Source organism: Micropterus salmoides, unplaced genomic scaffold, assembly GCF_014851395.1.
Source record: "Micropterus salmoides isolate LMB-PRFRI ecotype aquatic unplaced genomic scaffold, ASM1485139v1 Ms_hic_scaffold_1, whole genome shotgun sequence".
Classification (NCBI taxonomy): Eukaryota; Metazoa; Chordata; class Actinopteri; order Centrarchiformes; family Centrarchidae; genus Micropterus; species Micropterus salmoides.
In genome coordinates, this window is record NW_024040040.1 from 50,509,399 (window position 1) to 50,526,300 (window position 16,902).

Genomic DNA, 16,902 nt, shown 5'->3' on the forward strand with positions numbered 1-16,902 from the left:
GTCAGCCACTCACAACTTGTGAAATAATAAAAATGTTGGATTAACACTCACCCTGCCTCACCCTTCAGTTTTCCTCCTTCTGCTCTGTTGACTCAAAATGGAGTCTGAACTGACTGAACACTTTCAGCGTGAGGTTCCCTTCCTGTTCTCACCTGGATCACCTGGTCAGCGTTACTCCTCCCCTCTTCAGGTGAGTTTATCTGTGTGTGTGCTCAGCTGTTTAACAGGATGTATGAGCGTCTCTCATTTGGAGCACTTAAAACACGGATAAACTGAAAAAAGTAAACGCACATACAATGTTTCTTACTTTGTGGCAAATTATCATCACTTATGTGTCCAAATATCCCTTTAAGTAACTCAACCTAACCTGCTGTTTATCAGAATACTTCACAGGTTTTAACAGGAATGTGTTTTCTCTGATTATGAGCGTATTTACATTATACTTGTCAAAGAAATATGTTTATATGGTCATGTGATTTACAGAAAATACTTTAAGCTAAAAATAAGGTTATAGATCAGAATAATGAAATGTGAAGATACTGAGAGAAATATCAGGATTTAGATGTCGGTTGTTTGATCAAAAATGTTTAAAAATCCACAGCAAATGTCAGAAAGCTGAGCTTCCAAACCACAAATCAAGAGTTTACAACAATAATAATAATAATATGAAGGAGGCTTAAATAAATATTTTTTAGCCAAGAAATCACAAATAATCACGATAGGTTAGACCAACTGCAGACGTTTGTGCAGTGGTGAATATCTATTTTACAGTATATTGTATAACCTATATACTGTATGTGTGTGTATAAGCAACACAGCTGTGCTTAATAATTAATTATTCACTCTTTTGCAGATCAGTTTAATTTCAGTGAAGCATAAAGTCAACACACAGTGAGATATAATGATAAATTAAAGTGGCTGCATTAAGCCCTAAAGATTTGTCATTTGTATGTCAAAGACTAAACATCTTATACAGTTCTGAATGTTAAACATTTCCCTTCATTTCATTTCCACAACCAAACTGTCTGCCATTATCGTACATTCGTTTATTTTCCAGCTCACTGACACAAATGGCTTGATGAAGTTTATTGTTCTTTTTCAGCAGTTATCCATGCGCCACATCTACAATAATATATTCCACCAAGCTGCAGTGTCACAGAGTTAAGTAATATTGGGATAAACATGATGTCCTTCATTTTACTTCATATACAAGGGCGCCCAGGAGATCCTCTTACATTGAGTTTCAGCAGAATCTGGAGGAATAATGAGCTGACAAGAGAGGGAAGCCGACAGGACAGTGAAAACATAAAAGAAAGCGCTGAAGATTGCAGCAGCAACGGTTAAACACTTTTCCTCCTAACAGTGGCACCTTGGAGGAGCAGTAGAGGCGCTTTTCCCCAGTAAGAAGGTTTTTCTCTTTGCACCTGAATCTAAATTTGCTGTCGTACACAAGTTAAACAGATTCATATAGGAATATGCATCAACTGAGCTCAATATACACGTAAATAAAGGAGGTGTTGAGGACGCTGAGGTCAGGTCCTCAGTATTATATCTGGACATTTGGAAGGTTGATAAATGGCATAAAGACGAGTTACATTCTACGATTACAAACATAATACACGCTGTATTTCTTAAGGCTGATTCAGATATTTTTAGACAGTTTCAGAAGAATTGACATAAAGTGAATTTAAATTTTTTACCTGAATGACATACTTGGCACCAGAACATAATGTAGGGAGATAAAACTGAGAAAAGATATAACTGAATGGTTGAAATGATATAACAGACTGTGATGTTCCTTGTATAATCTGAAATATTTGGGTTTTGTTGCACATGTGACAATTTTTAGGCAAAAAACACAAATGACACTGAAAAAACATTGTGTCTTCTCCACCACAACACAATTAAAGGAGATACTGTACTGAAGAATATTTCAATAGATAGAATATAATGTGATTTTACTTAAATTTCTACAGAGTTTGGTTGATGGCTGGTCAAAAAATTTAAGGAATTTGGTATTCTTAACCCGAATGACATACCTGGCACCAGACATGATGACGGAGATCAAATCTATAAATTAATATAATGAAATAAATACACTGGCCACTGGGTTAGTTGTATACTTTGCCCTGCTGACAAACCAATCTTGCATTTACATAATTGCCATTTTTCCATCACTTCTGTCTGATCGGTCTAATCTGGTGCAGCTCAAGAAATATGTAGTCCTTGTTTCTCTACTTCCAGGATTTCTTTAGAGGAAAAAGGGCCTTTGAACAGTTAAAGTGCGCATGCTGGATGAAACACAGCCTGAGGGCAAAGCACAGAGGACCGGTTGTTTTAAGGGGAAGATGTTGACTGCACAGAGGTTTAAGGCCTCAGAGGTGATGAGCTGTGAGGTGGTGAGCGCTGTTTAACACCAGAGTCTGTTCTGAATTGGTGAGGTATATTTTAGTTGGGGGGATGAGTGGAGGTGGAGATACAAGCGTCTTCAGAGCAGTGAAACACACAACTACTGTGAGTGCACATTATAAACTGCAGCTAGCGTGGTTACAGTCAGTGCCAGACAAATACAATACACACACTGTGTCAATATTTTCCTGACTTGCAGATAAAAATACAGGACATTTGACATATTTATTTCCTCCCCAGGTTTTCTTCATGGCCTCGCTGCGGATTGTTGCGCCTCCACAAAACGTCCACCAATCAAGTGACGAGCAGCAGAAAAACCAAAGCTAGACGCTGTGTGTTATGGGTCAACAGCAGAGTTATAGTATCAGTTGTTGATGGTTTTCTCCAGCGTCAGGGGAATCTACAGCAGACTAGGATTTATAGAAGTAGGAGTCGCTGTCAGCAGTAGAGCAGGTCAGAGGTGAGATAAACAGACGGGAACCATCAGAAACACTGACAGAAAGAGAGAAACTCTCACACACTGTTAAAGTACACAGCTACAACCATACACAGCTCAACTAGCTATTCCTCACTGAAGATGCTACACAGGATTCACAACAGTGTCTGTTTTACGGCAGGTGAACTGCTACAGAGCCGCTCCCTGACCCCTACGATGACAGACTCCTCCACCCAGTCAGATCTATTTACAGAGTTTTACAAAAGCAGGGATGAGAGATTAAAGCGGGTGATACTCGAGTGATATTTTGTGGCAGCGCAGCTGGGCAACACTGGCTTTAACAGGAACAGGTGTAGAGAAGATGTACGGATTTCAGAGATTTGTTAAGAAAAAAAGGGACATAAAAAGATGCAGTATATGTCTGGGAATTTTTGGAGATGTCTTGAATGCTAAAAATATGTAATGTGTAAATGAAAAGGCCGGTCGGTGTGTGCGGATTTGGGTTGACATTGACCCTGAACTAGTTCCACCTGCAACTCGTGCCTATACAGTAAGTTTTATAACGTGAACAAAGTTTTCAGCAAGCCTTAGTTTCAGATAAATAAACCAAACCATGAGTTTACAGTCGTTTTACTTTCCGAATCTTTTTTATATTTCAAACATGCAAGAATGCTGATCCCACTTCCTTCTGTCACATAACCATGTCATAAATCCACTTCAGATTATTTGCGAGTCGTGTTTCTTAGAGTCAAAATTGCCCATCTGCACTGCCTCAAAGTGTGGCCAGAAGCTTTACTGTTACGAGTTTGTGTGTTTTGGTAATACAGATGTGAGATGAGTTGTTCAGTATTTGTTCCTCGTGGAAATTATGATTGGTGTTGTTGCAGACGGAGGTCATGGTCTCTTGGTCTGTTTCTCCGGGCTCCTGTTCCTACCGAACCTGCCAGCTCCTGCAAAAGTTCCTAAAAGAGAGATAGACAACACGAAAAACTGTTACTTTTATGACATAAGTGTATCTATGTCCTGTACAGCAGAGTGACTGTGGCTGTGCAAAAGCTCAACAAGATAATTAAGTAAAAATTGTCAAAAAATTGTTCATGGCCGTCACATGCCATCAGATATCAAATAAATTAAGGGAACACTTAATCACACATCAGATCCTGATAAACTAAATAGTTTAAAGTTCAAAATCTTTACTGTATTTTGTATAATTCGTTGAGAACAATGTGACGCAACAACGGTCAATGGAAACCAAAATCACCAACGGACTGAGAGCTGGATTCAAAATCACACCGAAAATCAAAGTAAAACACTGAATCAACATGACTTTCATCCAACTCATATTTGTGACTCAGTCGTGTGTTCGGCCCCTATGCGCCCTTATGCACTCCCGACAACTTCTTGGCATGCTCCTGATGAGACAGTGGATGGTGTCTTTCGGGATCTCCTCCTAGACCTGGATCAGGGAATCAGTGAGCTCCTGGACAGTCTGCGGCGCAACTTGGCAGGCATCGGCTGCACCGATACATAATGTCCCAGAAGTTCTCTATTGGATTCAGGTCTGGGGAAGGTGAGGGCCAGTCAATGGCATCAATGCCTTCGTCATCCAGGAACTGCCTACGAGGAGAAACCCAGGGCCCACAGCCCCAGCATAAGGTCTGACAATGGCTCTGAGGATTTCATTCTGGTAGCTAACAGCAGTCTGGGTACCGTTGGTTAGCACGTGGAGGTCTGTGCAGCCCTCCAAAGATATGCCTCTCCGGTTGATGCCCTTCTACAGCCCTGTCTAGCTCTCCTTGTGTAACGACCTGTCTCCTGGTGTCTCCTCCATGCTCTTGAGACTGTGCTGAGAGACACAGCAAACCTATGGATGTGCCACCCTGGAGAGAGAGCAACTGTCTGTGGACACCACCTGCTAAACCATTCCCTTTTGGGGGATTGTCTTGCTGTTTCCTCTCCAGTGCACCAGTGTATTTTCACTTTATCCACAATATTCTGCCTGAACGAGTAAACTGATTTTGATGGGTACGTGAGGTGGAGTGTCTCTACCTGGCTACTTGACGTCCAGTTTGCTCGGGCCGACGCTGTGGATGAGCTGGGAGGATTCAGAGGCCGCGCTGTACGCCTGAATCAGCAGGTTCTTGTTAAGGTCTCCGACCCCGCTGCCGGCCTGCAGCTTGGGGTAGGGGGGCGTTTCTGCACCCTGACGCTGTCCTCGCCCGTGGCTGTCGAGGTCCATCAGGTGCTCCAAGGGACAGCCGTCTGTCCCTTCTGTGACCGGTGAAAACTCCTGAGCGCTCGCCTGCTCCTCCCTAGACACTGGACTGATGGAGACAGATGGAGAACTTAAAGACACAATGATGACAGAGACAGAATATTTAATTGATTTTTCACATTCCAAAGTACAGCTTCAGGATTAAATCAATACACAACAATAATAATGCAGATATTTTGGTTTAGTTATGAAAGGAGATGCAACACAATGAGATCTGAATGAACACAGTCTCCATGCTTGTGTCAGCAAACGCTGTTTGGATGAGCAGCAATGAGACAATGAGATGCAAGACTGGAACACAGAGGCCAAAAAGGCTGATTGGTATGTGTGGAGTCGCCTCAGTGCAGACAAAACTTGGCAAACACGCGAACTGAAATGTGTAAAATGTGCAAGAAGTATAAGAAAAACCAACAAAACAGCTGAGATTCTTTTTGTTTTACTACTAAAAACATCCGACAGCAGAGTCAATGCTTAAACTGATTCTAGATTTAAAACTTGAGCATGAAGTTCTGCAAGTTCTGCAAGAAAGCCAGAGGCAGCTGAAAACATCTTAGAGAAGTCTTACCTGACGTCCATGGACTGGACTCCGTCAGAGAGCTCGTCCACACAGCTCTTATTCTCCAGGGGTCCAAGAGTGATGACGGGGGCTTCAGCCGGAGTTGGGGCGTCCTCCTCCAAGGGGACTGCAGCCTCTGCCCGCATGTCAGACACTGCAAACACGCAGTGTCATTAAAAAGTTATTTTTCTGGGAAATCCATTGTTGAATATTATCACAGAGCTCATCTGTGATAATATTCAGTACTGGACCTGACCTACTGTAGGTTGACTTGCTTTATGTTATACTTTCATTAAAAATGGATACTTTAAGTCTGACACGTTGAGCTCTTATGAAATAGGATCTTAAAATTATTTTATCATTTTATAAATAATTGTGTGGAAACATACAGCCTGTCATGAGGACTATAATCTGAACTATATTCTCAGATTATGTGCAGTAACTGTGGTGTTTCAGTTCAGTTCAGTTCTATGAAAAATTTCTTTCTATTTAATCAGAATTAGCTTTATTAAAGTAAGTTTAAGAAATTTGTAGTATGTTTATGCATAACAATAAACAATTGACTATAAGATGCAAAAGATATTTAAAAACATAAAAGAAACGTAAAATATTATTTAAATTACAGTTTGTGCAAAACATTTACAATGATGTATTTGTAACTCTGTTTGTAATTTAAAGAATTAGTGTTATTTCTGATTAAATTTTAGTAACGTAAGCCACTTTGGGTGAGTGAGTTCATCAAATGCTGCAGCACACTTAGTCTACCGTACTGCCTTTTAACCACCAGGGGGCCCTGTTTCCCTGCTGCCTAACACTGCTGAGTCACACTGCAGCTGAGACTGATCTCTTTTTATATAAAAACAATTACGCTGGAAAAACAAGATCAAAGATTCCAGCACATCTAAGTGAAACAACAAAAGTCTAATTGTTGTCCGGGAGGGGGGTGTTAAAGGAGAAAGGTGTATTCAACGTTCACCTGCAGCACCAGACAGAGGCTCCACTTCACTCTTCCTAGTTCTTTTCATAATCTCCTCAATTCTCTGTGAAAACAAAGTCACCACTGGTCAAAAACACTGTTTTTAATATGGTTTGTACTTTATTTTGAATTGTATAAGTGTTTTATGATTGTCCTTTTCATCTTCATATTCAATAATGCCTTTTGAGAGAGGTGTTTTAACGTGACATCTATATTTCACGTGTAGCTCTCTGATACCTTCTTCCTCTGCAGTCTCTCCTGCTCCTCCTGGATGTGCAGCAGCTCTCGTTCCTGTCTCTTCCTCTCGGCCTCTCTCTGGGCTCGCAGGAAGGCCTCCTCCCTCTAAAAAACACCCAGTAACATCCAGTCATTCAAATTCTCTTTCTATATTTCATAGTTTCTGTTAAAGTAGAGTTGTAGTTTGTAGTTTTTCAGCGTCAATGTGGAAACACTCTATTGATGTTAAAATGATACACATTCCACCTTAAATCAAAGACAGCACTGCATCTGTCCTCAGACCAAACTTGATATTAAAACCACCTCATCACATTCAGATAGCTGCAAACACAAGCTAGCTCACATGGAAAATTATTATTATTACCTCTCTGTCCAGCTGGTCCTGCATGTCCTTCCATCTCTGCTCCTTCTGCCGTCTCTCCTCGTCCTCCCTGTTCCTCCTCTCCTCCTCCCACCTCACTTTCTCCTCCTCGGCCTGCAGTGCAGCTCTCTCTTGTCTCTCTTTCGCCTCTTGCTGCCTCCTCTGCTCCTCCTCAGCCCTCAGTCTGAGGGAAAACACAACGTTTTAGCTGCACAGGCCACCATAAAACAGCTTTTAGAAAGGAGTTGGAGTGTTTTATTTAATTTTATTTCTTTCTTTAAAAGGGACAGCGTGCAGTAAAACATGAACGTTTCCATTTGATGCACTGTACCAGATTAAAGCTTCAAGCTAAGTCACATCTGCAGTCCCTCGGCAGGTCATAATGTCATAATGATGTCTATTAGCCTGTTAGAACTGGACTGAAGATGCAGTGAGCAACAGATAACATTTGGGACATAACGGATTGTTAAATAATGGGAGAGTATGTTGGTCATCGTCCATCATGGATATCATAAGTTTAAAAACTGTAGATAGATGACAGATCTGTTGTGTTAACACTATAATGTATCCCAGAATTAATTAAAGAAAGTTCCAGTTGGACTTTGTATTATTGTTATCATGTGCTACCATAGGCGTAGATGTTGTGAGGAACACAGGGAAACAATATATTTAGAACATGTTTATGATCACATAAAAAAAGACATTTCTACCATATATTTGTTAAATAATTCACCAGAATGCAGGAAATTTAGTGTTTGACGCTCAAAACACGCATCTAAATATGGATTGCAACAAACATTTTCATTATCGATTAATCTGCCAATTGTGTTCTCAATTAACTGACCAATTGTTTGTTCTATGAAATACGAGATTATTGTGAAAATAAATCACAGTGTCCAAAATCCCATGATATTGAGTGAACTAAGCATCAAATCCTCAGAATCAGGAAGCTGGATTGAAATGTTCTTGAAAATTACTTAAAATCAATTATCAAATCAGATGCAGAACAAATTAACTGTGAAACCAGCGCACACACACCTCTCCTCTTCCTGCCGTTGTTTCTCCTCCTGCTCCTTCTGAATTCGGGCCAGACGTCGTCTCTCTGCCAGCAGTCTGGACGCCTCCTCGGCGTCAGTCGTCCCACCAACGCTCCTACCTGTGGGCGTGCCCGGAGACTCTGTGTGTGCGCAGAGAGACAAAGATGATGGAGCGGGGAGGAGGTGCAGTGCGACAGATGACGAGTGTAAAATAGGTTTGTCGGTAATACAGAAGTGTTTTCGTAAAACTCTGTCCACACAAAAAAACAGTCCCTTGTTTTCATCCACCTTTCTGTTACCAGGTGAGAGGAACAGTTTAGTGTGGACAGAGGTTTTTTTATTTAGTATGAACATAGACAACAAATATTCTCTCATTCTTAAGCCCCCCTCCCCAAAGACAAAGGAGTATATTAAAACTCTATTGTTCAAGTAAAATCTCTCTGGCACAGAGCTTTTCTTTCCTTCTCTGATTCTGTCCTCAAAATGTCCCTTTTGCTATGGAAACATTTATTTATTTATTTCAAAGCGTTAAATTTGTTTACATGCAGTAAGCCATGTGTTTACTGTTTCTTGCTATTAAAGGTTCTGTGTCTTCCAGAAAGCTGAATTCATGTGCAACAAAAACGACTTCCTTAGAGTTTTTTACAGTTGGTAATTCTATTTCTCAATAATGAGTCTCCTTTTTTAAAACTCTTCACACTTCTCTCTACTGACGGCACAACAGTTAATTTCACATCCCAAAATGCATTAATACAACCACTGGGGCTCATTACACAACGACCTAAAACAACACTAAAAAACAGGCAACATCGCACACACTGTGCTTTTACCTGCGTTCAGCTCTTTGCTGGTGGATTTCGGGATCTTTTTCTCCGAGTTCTCAGATTTGTTTAATTTCTTCTCCATGGTGCTGTGACCTTTGACCTCATTGTGACCCCTGTCGTCAGTGCCGGGGGTGGTGGCGGCCCTCTGCCGGAGCGGGGAGGGCGGGTACTGGCCAGGTGAACAGGGCGACTGGGCGCGACTCCTGTTAGACCTCACCCTGAAAACCAGCACGACCACGTCAGTTCCCCTGGACTATAATCCAGGTGAGGTGTGTGTGTGTGTGTGTGTGTGTGTGTGTGTGTGTGTGTGTGTGGCGTACCGTTTTGGTGTGGCAGGGCCCTTGCTGTTGGCCCTGAAGGATGAACTGCGGGCCGGTGTGTTTGGAAACTCCCCCTGGAAGTCACATGTATCATAAGCAAATCATGACCTCGAGCATTTTATCCCTGATCCTTTTCATCTGTCGTGGTGACTTTTGGGATCACATTTGCGTCGTGGTTCATGACTTATTTCCTGAATACTTGTTGAGCAAATACATAAGAAATGTTAGTCAGGCTTTGTGCTACAATGGCTGTGATAAGTGCAGGCTATGTAGCAGAAAGGAGTTACAAAACTCAATTTCACACTACAACTTGTTGTATTGTGACAATAAAATCTATCTACCTATGACGCTCATTGTTTTGTTAAAGATTTTCACTGAAAAATACCCAGATTTTTAATTGTGTATTATGTTTCCTTTTGGAAAATGGAGAGAAAATGCAAAAAAATTGCTGTTTAGTCCCTCAAATATAACAAATGTTGATGCTGCAATTGTTGTGTTATTTATTCTTTAAATCCAATCTGCTTTTAAACACACATAAACATCAAAGCATTCAGCTAAACATAAATGGAAAACATTACTAAATTATATTCTGCTGCAACAATAACATAAATTATTCCTGACTGTCATGCATTCCTTGGTTTTCCCATCTTAATTCTGCTTGGTGTAATGAAAAAGCCCTCCTGAGAGTAGATGTCGGCCTTTCACTTTGCATTTCACATTAAAAGCCACTGAGTCAAGTCTGGACAGAAAACTGTTGGATTGCTTTACGACGCAAAACATGATGAGGGAACAGTGCTGAGGATTTGATTGTGATTTGAATAAAAAGCCAGTGGAACAAAAAATTCAATATGTTCATCCTCTACATTGAACCACAAGAATAATATCTAAAACGAACCAACGAGGTTTATGGGAAACGCGGTCTTATTCTGAAGAAACGACAGTAACAACAGCAGTAGTAAGTAGCAGAAAAGAGAGGCAACCAGTCACTCAGCCTCACAATCCCACGTGTTTACAAGAGATATTTAAATTAATTTACACACAGCAGGACCTTTGAATCTGTGTGTGTGTGTGTGTAGGTGTGTGTGTGTTTGTGTGTAGGTGTGTGTGTGTTTGTGTGTGTGTAGGTGTGTGCATATATCTACATATTTCTAAGATGGCAAACAAACAAAATGTCCCATGACACTTTAAATGTAATGCGCCCTTTCTATCTTGAACAGCTCACCGTTAATGAGGTTGCAAATGTCTAGTTCTATGTGTGTGTGTGTGTGTGTGTGTGTGTTGTGTGTGTGTGTGTGTGTGGTGTGTGTCTTGTGGGGACGACCGTTTGTGGGTTCAAAAGCTGGCCCACTTTACTGTTGGGGACTACTCGCTTTTAGGGTTCAGGTTAGAATAAGGTTAAGGTTTGGCATGTAGTTGTGATGGTTAAGGTTAGGATAAGGGTCTAGGGGAAGCATTACGTCAATGAGATGTCCCCACAAAGATAGTAATACAAACATTTCTGTGTTAGTGTGCGTGAGGGCTGACCGTGGGCGTTTTGGCTTCAGGGAGTCCAGCGACACTCCTGCGGTTGGAGGAACTTCTGTTTGGTCTGTGGTTGTTGGAGGAAGCTGTTCGATGGGACACAAAAGACACTGACGGGTCACGAATCAAAACACACACACACACACAAACACACAGAGACAGATTAAACAAAAACACAAACACAAATACACACCATGACGATGACACAGACCAAAGATAGTTAGAAACTAGAAATATTCACAACAAATGAAAGAGATACTCTCTTCCTTCTAATGTGAAGCCTCATATCTAACCAAACGAGATACATTTTACCAGTTAGAAATCAAAAGCTTTTAGTAGTTAATAATAATAATAATAATGTTTATTTAAAGAGCACTTTTCAAAAAAAGTGAAAAGACCATAAAACACATGATAAAAGCAAGAAAACACTTGAGAGACTAGGAGCTTTCACACCTGAAAGTCCGCACAAAGGTCCGAACCAAAGTTCATGTTTTGATACATTCAGTTAGTTTTTGTTTGGTTTCACACTGCAATTCTGCGACTGCACTAAAGGACTTCACATGACAGACTTGCGTCCTGTTGTCAGCATCTCCGTGGGCTGCGTCTCCCTGTACTTGACATTGATTGGTTTGTTAGACACTTCAGCTGGTATCAAGAATGAATGAATGGGACTAAAAGATCAGAAATATAACAAGGCGAGAGGCCATGAAGAGCTTTAAAAGTGATCAATAGAATTTTAAAGTCAATTCTAAAACACACTGGGAGCCAGTGTAATGAAGCTAAAATAGGAGTAATGTGGTCATATTTCTTTGTTCTGGTTAAAAGCCTGGCAGCTGAGTTCTGGACAGTCTGGAGTCGATCAATAGATTTTTGGGTTAAACAGGTGAAAAGGCTGTTGCAATAATCCAGATATGATGAGATGAAGGCGTGTAAAATGGTCTCAGTGTCCTTACAAGTTAACATTCATCGTATTTTTGATATATTTCTAAGCTGGTAAAAACATAATTGAAGAAACTTTGTGGTGTTCTGCTCAGAACTTAAACTACTGTTGAACCAGACGCCAAGATTCTTTGCAACACGCTTAATGTGATTCACTAGCGAACCAGCAGATGGCAGTATTATATTATAATACTACACAACACTGGGTGCTTTCTTTTCTTCTGGCATTTTAGAAGCAAAGCATCTCTTATCAGCTGCAGGTGAAACTCACATTATGATGTGACAGCGAAGTTGACCTTTGACCTTTTGGATTTAAAATGTCATTATTTTATCCTGTTAGCCATTTGTGTGAAATTTGAATGAAATTTGAATAAATTCCCTTAAGCGTTCCTGAGATATCGCAATAATGAAAACAGCATGCCTCTGACCACAGCTAACGTTCTGCAAGATGATATTTCTATTATAATTTTCTCAAATCTTTGGGGTTTTTTTAAAGGAAAATTGGAGCGTTTAACCTCTTTGTGCCTCAAACTGTTATTAAAATGAAAGCATCTGAGAGGTTTAAGGGGAAAATGTACAGGTTAGAACTGCAAACAACTTACAGGCATTTAAAACAGTGACAAGTTCTTTTTATAAGTGGTCACAAGCCATAAAGGTTGGTCCACAGATCCTTTAACAAGCCATTTGTTTTGTTTATTTAAAATGTTAATATAATAAAAATAACTAGAAACTAAAGCTGTAAGGTAAATTTATTAATTTCCCTGTCAGATTTAGTGGAGTAGATAAAATAGCATAACTTGGAAAAATACTCAGTGTAATGAAAATACCTCAGTACTTGCTTTTGGAGAATTAAGGTTGTGGGTTTGTTTAGGTTTTTGTACAGCGTGGCCATCAGAGGACATTTCCGTCCTCTCTCTCTTACCTCTCTCTGGTGAATGAAGGGCGGCTGAAGAATTGGAGAGCTGCTTGTTGATTATCTGATCCATCCCGGGTGGAGACAGGAAGTCAACAACTGATAATAAAATAGAAGATAAGTAAATAAAACCAAATCAGATACACAGACACATACATGACAAGTGAAGTACGGACTGCTGCTGTGTTGAGAGATGATGTAAATGTCACAAATACGTTCAATAAACGCCTCAAAACAAACACCCGTCCCACGACAAACACAAAACTGCCAGCTCACACAGAAAACAATGCTGCTGATCGATAAGCCATGCAGCCTGCTGAATAAATTAACCTTGGTGATGTAAGAAATGAAGCAGCAGAACAGAGACAGACACAGCGAGTCTTTCTGCAACCTGCTTCATCATGAAATGGAGGAATGATGGTGCAGAAGCAGCCCCGTGAAACTGAGAGGAAAATGTTTCCATACGGCACCTGAAGGCACCGTGACAACGTCCAGAGGGGATAAGAAACCTAAACCTAAAATCAGAGCTTAAATGGTGTGTTTGATAATATTCAGGTTAATGTCTGGGTCCCGTTGTTATAACAGGAAACAAGTTTTTAGTGCTACAAAATGATAATCTTGTCCAGTATAGTTCATATTATCTTTTCTCATTGAGGTTTTGGGGAAATGGGCTTTTTTGGTTTCGGGCAGAGATTTCAAAAAGAAGATCAATACCACTTTCAAATCTGTCCGTTCAAGATGAAGCTACAGCCAACAGTCTTTTAACTTAGCTTAGTACAAACAGATATAAAAGAAGATGTAATGTGTTAATTTGTGAGCTTGATAGGTGCTGGTAGGCGGAGTCGGACTAGCTGTTTCCCCTTGTTTCCAGTGTTTCTGCTAAAATAAGCTAAGCTGGCAATTTGTTACTTCTGTTATATTCAAATTCCATTGTGCCTTTTAGTATGTTTAACAGACAGCAGGGAAGATGGAATAACATCATATGTGATGCAATTTGATAGAGTTGAATGGCACCTGGACTCTGATTAGCTGATATCTGAATACTTTTCCTGTCTGTTTGACGCTGTTATCTGAAATAATCTGGGGCATCCAATCAGAAAACAAGGACAATTCTCGCTCGGAAATCTCGTGAGAGTTGTTGCAGAAGGACGACAGGGGAAACAAGGGAGAGGAGTTTGTTATGTACATAGAGGAGCTGCTGGCAAGATTTTATTTCCTAACATCACTCCAACACCACAAAATCCTCTCTCCAACTCTGACTAACATTTCCACCGTCGTCTTCCTGCAACAACTCGCTCTCACGATACACCAGGTATAACTTTCTGAGCCACTTGGGGGTGAAAAGAGGCACTTCTTGTGGACGTCATTTTACCCCACGGGAATATGTTGCAGTCACTGCAGTCATTTCACTGGTGCCGGCTGAAGCCATCTACTGCACTGATTCAAAATGTTTAGTACCTGCTAGTCATTACAACACAAAAATATATGAGAATAGGGCCCATGTTTAAAAAAACAAATTATCCATTAACTGTTCTCAGTTTAAGAAACTTAAATAGAGGAACATTAACACAGGGTCTGTAAATTGTAGACCTTAAAGCTGTTTTGCTTTTGCCCCCCAAAATATATAAAGTGTTATTTTCTAATGTCTTGCCAACTTCAAATAAGTTATCCAGCTCTGTAAATCAGGTTATGCTCTATTTTTAAAATACATTTGATGAAATAAGACGGCGCTTACATGACAGCTTATCATGTTAACTTTATTATAATCTGGCTTTTCACCACCATTTTTATTAGTTGTAATATTATATGAATGTCTGATGCTCTAAACTATCTGTAATCTGATCTTATTCTTGTGCATGTAAACATGCTGACTGAAATGCTGAGGAGATCTGTCTTTGTGCTGACTTTACTTGAAAGTACAATTAAGAGCAGTTTGTCTCGTTTGAGACTTACTGTAACTGGATGGAGTCTTGGCTCCTTTTCCCTTTTGATGATCTTCTTTACATCTGATATCAGAACCTGGCTCTAATGTAATATTTGATTTGTATTATAAAACAACATTTCTGTGTTCTCAACCAACTGGTAATCAAATTACATTAGAATTAGAATTGTAAGTTTCTAGGGTTGAAATTTTTAGGATTTATTGGATTTCTACAGCGCCTGCTTCTCAAATATGGGACAGGAATGATTGGAAATGTCTGGTGGAGGTTGTGTGTGCGTTTTGATCTGATTGCAAATGCCTGTCTGTAGTCACGGTCTAACAAGTTTCACAGATAGCTGAGGGGTAAATGTCTGGTATGATGAGTGTGTGTGTGTGTGTGTGTGTGTGTGCACGAGTATGGAGGGGAGGGTTGTTTTACAGACTGGGCTCCCTGCTGAGAATCATACGTATGCATCACTAAACACGGCCCTGGGCCAGGAAGACAGGAAGTGCAGCAGCCCTTTGTTGTGATAAGGGTGGGGTGTGTGTGTGTGTGTGTGTGTGTGTGTGTGTGTGTGTGTGTGTGTAGTGGGGGCTCCAAACCAGACACCAATTAGCCAGAGAGGAGAAAGGAAGTGGAAACACAGCATGTGCTGTGAACTGTTGATGGAAATGATGAACAGTAGCACTGAGGTTTCTCTCTGTGTAACATTCAGACAAACACAACATGTAAACACACTGTCAGTGTTTATGAGGTGATGAGTGAGGTCCTTAAATTGTCTTTTTATACTGATTTAAAAACATTCATCTTGTGTTTAGTAATTAAAGTATTTTAGGGGAGCTGAGCCTGTTTTGCTATTATGGATTTTCTTGTTGTTTTTCAGCATCATTCTCTGTTATTTAAAAAAACAAACAATATATCTTTGTACATGTGTCTTTTCCACTCATGCGCACAGAAATATCACACATGTGGAAAGACACTCTGTGTAATTCAGGCTGCGCAGTTGGTTTTGAAATTACATCAGTATGGGCGTGAGCAAGTTACCATTACTAAAATCTAAACAGTAATTGGCTATGACATGCACAGTAAACATCAATCAGTTGATCAGCAGTGTTTTTTGCAGACAACACATTGCAAACTTACTGTACAGTGTCTGCTTGAGATAAATGGCAGAGCTTCAGGTTTGAAAGTATTTTTTGGCAGCTCAAATAAAAATTTTCTTCAGCAGGTTAACAAGTTATAGAAGGCAAAAGACTCTTTTGAGTCGCAGTATTTATTTTTTTTGAGACATTTTTTCATCTTCAAGTCTGCCCAGACTTTCATTTGTCTGCCAACAATCTTGCAAGTAACATTAATCTGTGGTTTAGACTGTAGAGAGGACACAAGAAACCCTGTATTTCTACATAAAATAAATTAAATCATCTGTGTGATTTCACCATCTGATTGTCTCTTTCTATGCCATCTAATGCTGCTAGATATCTCTAAATTTGTGTGACACAAAGACCTCTAGATCGGCACAATTTAAAGTTTTTGGAGGAGAAACCTGGGCGAATTCTTCAGGAACCCTGTCGCTGCGTCGCAATGCAAAGATGTTAGAGCATCGGTTCATCATCGATGAAGCAAATTTTAGCATTTATACTGAGAAAAAATTAGATAAAGAACATTTTTCAAGCAAGTTTTCAGCAGTGAATTCATCGTCAGACACACACACACATTAAAAACACACTTCAGGACGATAAAACAGCCGATGAGACGGTACAAAGAACGTCCACACACATGCAGGAACAGCTGCAGGTGAGACAGCGGGATTCGTGGTGGGGGAGCGGTATGAGCGTGGCACACACAGAGTCACGTGGTCTGTACCGTTACGGGATTGGCTGGCACTGGAAGCAGCAGGAAGCTCATTGGGCTGAGCGGAGCCAATGGCATGGCAGGGCGGGGTCTTAGGGTTACCTGGGCAGCAGGTGAAGCAGAGCGGAGAAAGCAAAGCGTTACATTCTCACACGTCCACATGTACACACACCTGGGTCACTAACACATGACACACAAGCAGGTAAACAACCTCCATCCACTCACACCGACACCAAACTCTACACAGAGATTCCCAGCAGGAAGTGCTATGACTATATCGAATCGTTGTCACGTCAGACAAAACAAGAGTCTAAATGCAACATGG

General features: G+C 40.5%; 1 protein-coding gene across 5 annotated transcripts in view; it reads right to left on the reverse strand.

Annotated features, from left to right (window-relative positions):
- Positions 1-1,189: 1,189 nt before the first annotated feature.
- LOC119913245 (MAP7 domain-containing protein 2-like) overlaps positions 1,190-16,902 on the reverse strand; it is a 30,093-nt gene continuing 14,380 nt past the window's right edge. The window contains exons 6-17 of one of the 5 annotated variants that reach the window (XM_038732668.1): positions 16,590-16,679; positions 12,814-12,903; positions 10,956-11,038; positions 9,432-9,505; positions 9,118-9,329; positions 8,289-8,427; positions 7,254-7,434; positions 6,890-6,994; positions 6,653-6,716; positions 5,686-5,830; positions 4,895-5,190; positions 1,190-3,807 (exon numbers count right to left, since the gene is read on the reverse strand). In XM_038732668.1, coding sequence (XP_038588596.1) covers positions 4,899-5,190; positions 5,686-5,830; positions 6,653-6,716; positions 6,890-6,994; positions 7,254-7,434; positions 8,289-8,427; positions 9,118-9,329; positions 9,432-9,505; positions 10,956-11,038; positions 12,814-12,903; positions 16,590-16,679 — 1,475 coding nt within the window. In that variant the 3' untranslated portion in view covers positions 1,190-3,807; positions 4,895-4,898. Of the gene's footprint in view, positions 3,808-4,894; positions 5,191-5,685; positions 5,831-6,652; positions 6,717-6,889; positions 6,995-7,253; positions 7,435-8,288; positions 8,428-9,117; positions 9,330-9,431; positions 9,506-10,955; positions 11,063-12,813; positions 12,904-16,589; positions 16,680-16,902 lie in introns of all 5 variants that reach the window. The other 4 variants (XM_038732641.1, XM_038732648.1, XM_038732661.1 and 1 more) reach the window with 4 other exon arrangements.